The following is a 9326-nucleotide window of genomic DNA, read 5'->3' as shown; positions in this document are numbered from 1 at the left end:
GACACACCCATGATGAGAGCTATCGTTCCACTCTGGTCGTCCTTGGATCGATCTCCATCAGTCGAGCAGCTATCATGTTGAACAGCGAATCGATTCTGATGGAGACTAAATTAAGAGCCTTAGTAGGTATACGCTGCAAGCGGTCAGAGTTCAGTTCAGATCAAAGCACACAATACAAATTGAATACGACAGTATGCAGATTCCACCGTACCCCTTTGGTGTTCACAAGACCAAACTTACGCTATTATTCCCACTCGAAACGCTGAACGATTTGATCAAGGATGTTGATGAAGAGGAGCGACGAATGTCACTAACAGAGATCGAAGGAATAGAAATATATTCAGGGTTGCTTGCACTGGTGCTCCTTTGAACGTCTCATCAGACAGGTGTAGTAGGAGAAACATATAGTATAGCCAAATTAAATTGTGACAATTTTTTGTACTTCACGTCCGAGCTACAAAACTGCTTGTCGTCCCAGTACGATCTACAGCGACCTAAGAACGAAAAGCAGGAATGGAATAAAGCGACGAACAAAAATTGTAACTATACAAACCTGATGAACTAAGTATCATGGAATGCATGACTGCTACAAACCTGAGTTGATCAAGAGTAGTGCAGTACTAATATACAGTGCTAATTAAGACAAGACAACCTAAGTAGGCAGCCTAGCAGAAACTAAAACAAAGAAAACATTGGAAGACGAAGAGAAGATAAGCTAAGGCAAGAAGGTGCAGTCCCCAGCACCGCTCCCAGCCGGCGCCGCCAGCTCGCCGCACCTCCCGCACCTGCTGCCCCCGCTGGCCACCACGACGACCACCGTCGGCTCCACAGGCGCCGTCCTCCTGGCCGGCTCGGCGCCGGAGATGGCGGCGCGGCAGGAGGGGCAGCTGGCGCTTGTCCGGAGCCAGGCGTCGACGCACGCGCCGTGGAACCCGTGGCCGCATCCCGGGAGCACGCGCACGCTCTCCCCATCCGCGAACTCCGTGAGGCATATCGCGCACTCGGATGCCAAACACCATGCCGTCGTCGACGGTGCTGACGTTGATGACGAGTCCGGTGAGATAGCGAACAAGACGGTGGGGAGGGCGTCGATGGCCTTCTTCCTGAGCCCCTTGGGCGGAGGAGGCGAGTGGTCGGAGCTTGAGGTGCGACGTCGTCGGCACGCGCAGCGGGAAACGAGAGCGAGGCCGAGGACGCAGACGAGCGCACAGAGAAGTGACGCCAGGATCACCACCATGTTTGAGTCCACCGCCATCCCCGCCGGCGCCGTCTGCTGCTGCTGCTGCTGCTGCTGCTGCTGCTGCTGCTCCGGAGTAGAACGCGGTGCCATCGAGGAGGACGTCTCGCCGGCGGCCGTGCGGTGCAGGAGGAGGCTCGCTGGGGCGCGCATGGTGTTGGTGTGTTTGTATGTGTTTTTGGACTGCGATCTGTGTGTCTACCTGGGCTTTCACTCTGACCAAGGGTGAGGGTGTGTGTGCCCGCTGGGACGGAGCTGGTGGATCTTTATAGCAGTAGCCATGGCCGGCCGGAGGTCATGGTGGTGGAAGGAGCAGTGGGCCAACGTACGTGGTGGTGGTAGGCTCGTGCCACTTTAGGATGTTTCTTCTTGCACGCGCGGGTGGCAAGTCTGGCTCATTTTCTTCTTGCACGCGCGGGTGGCAAGTCTGGCTCATTTTGATTTGACACTGGTTACGTGGAAAGCAAGCGGTAGAAAGAAACTGGCGATCGAGTGAGGGATAGACCTAGTGACTAGTGAGTGAGTGGTTGAACTATGAGTGACTAAACGTCTACTAATTAGGGGCCAACCAAAGTGCTTGTGTGAAAAGATGAGACAAGGGCGCTTTTATTATTCTTTTAAACATTTTTTTTTGCTTTACTTCACTTTACTTATTACAAAGAAGAAGAAAATGCGTGTGGCGCCAGTTCTTTTGGTTACTGTAAAGTGAACTCTTGTGAAAGAGCCTGACAGCTAGCTGTGGCAACCTTCGCAGTTTCACTCAAATCGGTTGATCCCACGAGGAAAACGTTATGATTAATTGCGGAGGCATGTCGATTACATATATATGCGTGTTTATTATCTAATGTGAGATTGGTTGATTGATGTGCACCAACGTGTTATGGTAGTGCGATTATGTGTCAAGGATATATATGACTGGCTAGTGGTTACTATATCTGTGTAGCTAAGAACGAAGAAAAGGTGAAAAGTGACATTGTTTAGTCCATGCTTGGAAACTGATGTCATGAAACTCAAGGTACTAACATAAAACTTCTTCGTATACCCATCGATCTCGGATGCACGCATGCCCAATCTCGATTACTTTGTTGAATTTATATCTAAGTACGTGCATATGATGAGTACTAATTGGTGTAGAATTGACTGAAGTCGAGTTCCTAAAGATGATCAAGGAGAAGTAAAAAAGCATAGCTAGTTTGTAAAGTTTTCAAATGCACATTTTTCAATGGTTACTATTAGACACTAGCTAGAATGGTGACTCAAGACTCAAGAACACATTTTGACTAGAATTGTGCGGCAATCTTTGGGACACGTATATAGTAATACGAGATGTGAACATAAGACGGTTATGCTCTCGTGAATAAAAGCTCTAGACAAGGAACTTTTTGCAATCATATTTCGGATGGCAAGGCTCGACAGTGAGCGGGCGAGGACGTGCCAGCCCGCCTTAGCCATCATGGCTAAGCCTCATATCACAAATTTGTTGTAGAATTCCAACCACACAGGAACAAGGACCAAAGTAAAAAATATGGACTACATTCTGACTGTAAAAATGGGATGGTGAGTTTCTGTTTCATGGCGTGGATCTCCCGTGAACGGCTAGTACCTTTTTTTTTAAGATAAAAGGCATTATAATGCCCGACTTTAAATTAATAAAGCCCTTAGATTCACACATAGTTTGATACATGTTGTGGCATACAACTTAGCCAAAAGGGGAAGGGGGAAACGGGATACAACATAGAACACAGGACAGCACCACAGATCTAAGCGAGCGAGAGCTACTGAATCTTCTTTAGCTTGTAGTTCCTGGTCTCACGGTGGCGTATAGCTCCCTCGGCTTGTTTTCCATCCACCGTAGTCCCTCCTGGTCGCTTGGTTTTGCCTTGACGGTCCGGAGCTGTAAGAAGATAGCAGTTTTGAAAATCACATTAGCGGGATGATTAATAACTTTTTTCTCAATGATAAGTTTATTGCGAATGTTCCAAAGAGCCCAAGATTGGGCCAGAAAAAGGAACCACAGGAGTCTACGGGCCCTTCCCGCAAGGCTAGCTAAGATGGCATGGAATTGTGGAAAATTCCTTGGGCTCCAATTACAATCTAAAATCTGTCGAATGGCGCACCAAGAGAATTTAGCCAGAGAGCAAGAAAAGAAGATGTGCCCAGCATCTTCCTCAGCTCCGCAGAGCGAACAGTTTCCCGTGGCCGAACCATGTCTTGTCGCAATCTGTTGGCTAGACGGTAGTATATCTAAGATGAGTTGCCAAGCAAAAATCTTGATCTTAAGGGGCACTTTAGCTTCCCAAACATCCTTGTGGAATGCCATTGACGCTCCTTGCGACAGTTTGGCATACAGCGATTGCACCGAGAACTTGCCCGATGGGTCAAGGTGCCAGATGATCTTGTCTTTACCGATTGTGAGGGCAATGGAATCCGTGAGCGCACCAAGCTCGATCCACTGTCTCCTTCCCTCCGGATTGAGTGAGCGACAGAAGGTAATGTTCAAGCGTCCTGAGTCAAGGACGGTAGCTATCGAATGACTCGGGTTTTCGCAAATATTGAAGAGATTGGGGAAGATCTCTTTGAGGGGGCGATCTCGGATCCACCAATCTGTCCAGAAGCACGTTCGCCGCCCGTCATTGATAACGTGTTTCGCCCCAAGTTTGAAGAACTATTTTATTTTATGCAAACTTTTCCAAAATTGTGAACCACCTTGCCCGGAGCCCTCGAACAAGTTGTCGGCATCCCGGTATTTGGCTCTGATGATTCTGGCCCAGATGGTGTCGTCTTCTTGGTAGAGTTTCCAAACCCACTTGGAAAGCAAGGCTATGTTCATCTTTTTGGAGTTAAGCAGGCCTAATCCTCCCGTGGATTTTGGGCGGCAGACCGTTGGCCAATTTACCATGTGGTACTTGCGCTTGGTGCCAGTTCCTTCCCAAAAAAACTTTGCTCGGTGAGAGTCGAATCTAGCATGTATCCCCCCGTCATGCAAGAGAAAAGAGGCACATGGCAAAGATGGGGATGCTATCGAGACACGCATTGGATAGGATGAGTCTTCCTCCCGAAGTAAGGAGCTGCTCAGCCATGGTTCAATTCTTCCGGCAAGCTTTCTCACCAAGAACAACCATTGTTCGAGGCGGAGTTTCCTATCCGATATAGGTAGGCCAAGGTACATAAACGGGAAGGATCCGCGTTTACAGTTGAATTTGTTCGCAACTCTCTGTTGCTCTTCAAGCGATTGCCCCATCAGGATAACTTCACTCTTGTGGTAGTTGATCTTAAGCCAGACGTATCTTCGAAGCACATCAGCAGGAACTTGAGATTGGCAATGTTCTCTCCCGAATATTGGCAATGTTGAGCAACGGCTAGTATCTCTCGATACCTTTTCGTGGACTGACTTATCCCTTCAATTTTAGTAGTTGAGAGGGGGAGAGGAGGACACTGAAGCACACCTAGTGGTTGTAAGAGCATCCCCAGCCGTTGGGGCTCCCCAGGCCGAAATCCGGCGTTATTTAGCGCCGGATGGATGAAGTTTTTGGCCTGGGGAGTACCGTATTTCCAGTCGTCCACCCGGAGTTCGGCGGATAGAGTTTAAATTCAAATAAATCACCGTCCCGCGCTACAAGTACGGCCAGGTGATCGGCAAAAGGAGCAAAAGGATCAGCCACAGATCGGCGATCGGAGGGAAATTACACGGACACAGGCTCGTCGGCAGTCCCGGCCGGCACGGCGGTGTCCGACGGACCAGTTCCCTCACACGCGGCCGAAGCGGCTGCGGCGGGCGACGAGGAAGCAGCGGCGGTGGACGTCGAAGCAGCCGCGGTCGACGAGGTAGATGGTGAGGTAGACGAGGTAGGAGCCGGCGGAGACGACGAAGGACTGGCCGGAGTGGCTCGGAGGATGTCGGCTGCGGTGGCCCCGGTACCAATTCCTCGTCTCCTCGTCCATCGGTTCCATCTCGCCGCCGCCCATGAGGAACGCCAAGTCCGTGTTCCTCTTCTTCGCCGCCGCCGTCGTCTTCGAGCGGGGCGATCCGGACGCCTTGGTTGGCGAGCATTTCCCGCCACCTGCCGTCGAACTTGTCGTTCCTCCCGTCGGCGTGCGACCTCAAGTCGGCCCAGCACTTGTCGATCGACGCCTGCATCCTGTCGGCGGGATTGTCCGTCCGTTTGAGCTCTTTCGCCTTCTTCTGGCCGAGTTCAGGGCGCCCTTCCGCCGCGCAAGGCGCCGGAGCGTCGGGGTTGTACTGCTCGGTCTTGCTCTTCGAGAGGGTCGTGCGAATTTCCTTCCACTTCTCGCAATTCTCGAGGCGGGCGTAGACGTTGAGGAACTTGAACTGCAGGCCGGTGTCGTCCGTGTACATGTCCAAAGCTCGCCGCAGCTGGGGAAAAAAGAGCACGGCGATACGGGTCAGGTAACGACGATGTACCTCGGTGATGCAGGGTCGGCGGAGCATACCTTTTGCTCCAAGTCGTGGCCGCTGATCGGCCGTTTGATGACCTCCTCCTGTATGCCGTGCCATTTGCTGCACGCCGTCTGCATGATCTCCCAATGGGTGGCCATTGCCTTCTCTCCCCGGTACACGTTCATGTTCGTCTTCTTGAAGTAGGGATCGACGAGTTTGCGTTCCTCGTACGCCTACTTCACTCGAAGCCAGTATGTGTCGAACGGCCGATTGGCCCCGATTATGCCGTTCGTGGACACGGTCATCCAAGCTTCGGCGAGGCACTCCTCTTCCTTCGGCGTCCATTTGATACGCGGTTCGGCAGGCGGCGAGTCCTTCTTCCTCTTCTTCTTCCCCTTCGACAGGTTGGCGGATGCTTGAGTTGGCTCTTCTTCTTCCTCCTCGTCTTCTTCTTCGACGGCTTGGCTTCCGTCGGCGACATCCTCCCGATGCCCGTTGCGCGCCGCCACAGCTGCCGTCGCCCTCGTCTCCTCTTGCGTGAAGAACCCCGGGCACGCAGCGGCGGCGGCCATGAAGAACCCCGGGCTCGCAGCGGCGGCCATGGAGCCGGAGGTGATCATCTCGTGGATCTCCTCTTCGTTCGGCGCCGCCATCGCGCCGAACGGTAGCGGCCCTCGTCGCGGGGCCGGCGAGGTGTCCTCGAACGAGGCCGACGTCAAGCTCGGGCGGCGACGTCGTGGACCTGGGCGGTTGGACGTGGGCGCCCTCTTGGAACACGGCGGTCGGCGGCGACGGCGAGTACGGCGAAGGGGAGAAGGACGACGGGAGGCCGGTTGTACCTTGCGTCGGCCATTGGCCGGGGAACATGCTTGCCGCCGGCTGCTAAAGGCCATGCTGATCAGCCTCGCTTGTTCGTCTCGGGCCGCCGCCGCCGTCCTCTTGGCGGCGGCTCTTCTCACCCTCTCCGCCCTGGCGCTTGTTTCCACCTCGCGCCGTTTCTCGTTCGCCGCCCACTCGGCGTTCGACATGCCCGCCGGCTTCGTCTTCTTCGCCCGCATCTTCCTCGCCGGCGCCTTCGGCGGCATTGTGGTGGACGAGAACACGAGGAGGAGAGTGGTGGTGGACGAGAAGGCGCCGCCAGAGCCGGAGCTGGAAGACGAGGAGATTGGGGGATTTCGGCGGGAGAGAATGGGGATATGCAAGCAAAATTGGAGGGAATGGGGATATGCAAGCAAATTGGAGGGAAAATCGACATGATTTGGTTTTCCGGTCGCCGACTACGCGGGTCCACACGGCGTTTCGCGCCAAAATCTTTCGTCCGGAGTCCCCGAGCGCGCCCGGGGGGCCGGGGATGGCGTGGGCTCGCCGGATGGATGAAGGGCCAAATCCGGACGAAAACGAGGAACCGGGGGCGCGACTGGGCCGAATTTCGCCGTCCGGATGGAAAAAACGTCGCTCGGGGGCCTCGTCGGGGGGACGAGTGGAGATGCTCTAACTTATGAGGGTAGGCTCACACAAAAACAGATCCACATGCTTGTAGCAGTGCAACCATACGTTATGTTGCTCTCGCAGTGTGGCATGTAACAAGTATGCTTCTCGATCTAGCTTGGTATGTACCACGTGGAGTGGAGAATTGCACAGTACTCCCCCGTTGCATAATTCTTGTCATGTTTTTAGTTCAGATTTAAATTAAAATCATAACAAAACTTGGAATGGAGGTACGTAGTAGATTCTAGCTAGCTGGTCCTCCGAAGAAAAAAAGTTTGGTAGTGACAATATATACTGTACGAGGAGTGAGTGGTAACAACCAGTAGCTAAATAAGTGCATACGTGTATAGAGGACGAGGAACACGCTTTTAATCCTCTTTTTCGTCTGAGCTTTTGCTAAAGTGACAGTGAAGTACGAAGGAGCTAGCTAACAAAGATACACGTACTACATTCATGCGTGTGTTGATCTAATTTACATATATTAAGATATACGTACACATAGGATCCACCCAATCCGAAGTTCTTGCGACTCACAATAGCTATCAAGGATTATTCAACCATCTTCATCTTGTTTCATACTTAGTCCAGTAGACATATATATATATACTTAGTATCTTTGCAAAAACACTTTAGTCTTATGATCGCCGCTTTCTTGCAGGATGAGAACACGCTTAATTCTTTTTGAACAGCTCGTGTGTATATACTACATATACAAATTCAAGCCAGACAATTTCGCATAGGTAAAGCTACCTTAATAAACTGATCGATCGGCTGCTTTTGATCCAAACTTTTCCGGCCGGCCGGCCGGTCCCCATTTCCGGCGCAAGCTAGTGGGATGGAGGAGCATGCAAGACCTTTTGACTCAAATTTCCCAATCTTATGTACACATGAAATACTATATTGTATACTAAGCCAATCTAGATGGATGGTTATTGGTACATCATGCAGAGGATCAAGTTAGGTTGTACGTGGTGATAATTGTTAATGCAGCATCTAGCTTATAGTAGTACTATACACTAGTACTGGTCAGCCTCTTTCCGAAAAGAAAAGGTGTGGACGTGTGGTTGATCGGACATATATATATGATGCCGTGTTATCTGTTAGGCTGTCTCTCCCAAGTGCTCGGTTAAATTGTCAACCAATTCGAGTCAATCCTGTGCCGCTCCTGTCGGCCGACCGCGCGGCTACGCACACTATCTATCTCTTCTATGCATCAACTTTCACCAGTGCAACTGCATGTCTCCGGGAATGCATGCATGCGGTTTATCTCTCTTGGAACTCTGCTTCAGCCGAAACTGTCAGGCGCCACACTATACACACTTGCCCAGCTGGTCCCGACGCCCAAAGCATCCACGTTCAATCGCCAAATGATGAATCTTGGGGAAAAAAGGTGAATCTAGACGGTACACAAAAAGGCCTAAAGGCCATCCATCAGGAAAGTGCATGCAGAGATATTTAGATAGCAGATGCAGAGTATGCTTATGATCTTATCCCCCAAGGGTAGCTGGCCAGGCCACCTTTGCCGAAAAGTTCGCCATTTTCGTTATCTTCCCCACATATGCCCATCAATACATTGTTCATCATATCGTGCAAGAACCTGGTTTTTGTTTTGGCACATGGAATGTCGATTACGCAATCACCTGGTTTTGGTTCATGACAGGTTGAGTTGGAACCCTACATCCAATCGGAGCTTTCCGGAGGGGGAACCACACATCCACTTTTAGGGTTTGGACGACTGACGACATGGGAATAGCCCCGATCCCTGTCAGGAACGAATTTCTAGAATTATCACGCCAAGTTCCGCTTCTACTATATCAATAGTGTCTACTTCCTGATCCTAGACACTGTTTTATTTTCACTTTTAGGGTTTGGACGACAAAGAGTTTTTGGTTGTTAGGATCGTCATTAGCGGAAATGTCTTGATGATGGAGAGGATTTTCTCGCACAGGGTAAGTCCGACGACTCCATCCACATCATTAGTGTAGTCGTCAGAATTTTCTCCTAGTGCTATAACTCGATCACTTAGTTGTGATGGAGGCGGCAATAGTAGGGCCAAGTTTATTTTATAGGTGCTCCCCCCATTATTTTTCAGTCAAGCTTCCAACTGGTGCCACAACATAATAAATCTTGTCATCTAAATTATGCTTTTAAATGGAAGGCTAAGGCTATTACCGGCAGCCTGCAAAAAAAGCTATATCCATC

General features: G+C 51.0%; 1 protein-coding gene across 1 annotated transcript; it reads right to left on the bottom strand.

Annotated features, from left to right (window-relative positions):
* Nucleotides 1–410: 410 nt before the first annotated feature.
* LOC124684652 (probable E3 ubiquitin-protein ligase ATL44) lies at nucleotides 411–1471 on the bottom strand. The gene has a single exon (XM_047218922.1). It carries the CDS (start codon nucleotides 1388–1390, stop codon nucleotides 716–718), a length of 675 nt encoding a protein of 224 aa, XP_047074878.1. The 5' UTR covers nucleotides 1391–1471; the 3' UTR covers nucleotides 411–715.
* Nucleotides 1472–9326: the final 7855 nt, after the last annotated feature.

The sequence above is a fragment of the Lolium rigidum genome, chromosome 1, assembly GCF_022539505.1.
Source record: "Lolium rigidum isolate FL_2022 chromosome 1, APGP_CSIRO_Lrig_0.1, whole genome shotgun sequence".
Taxonomy (NCBI): Eukaryota; Viridiplantae; Streptophyta; class Magnoliopsida; order Poales; family Poaceae; genus Lolium; species Lolium rigidum.
The sequence above is the reverse complement of the archived record's forward strand: the minus strand, read 5'-3'. Positions and strand labels throughout refer to the sequence as shown.

Bases quoted from the DNA above. Each gene is read 5' to 3' on its own strand.
- LOC124684652 (XM_047218922.1), bottom strand. From the start codon at position 1,390: ATGCGCGCCCCAGCGAGCCTCCTCCTGCACCGCACGGCCGCCGGCGAG.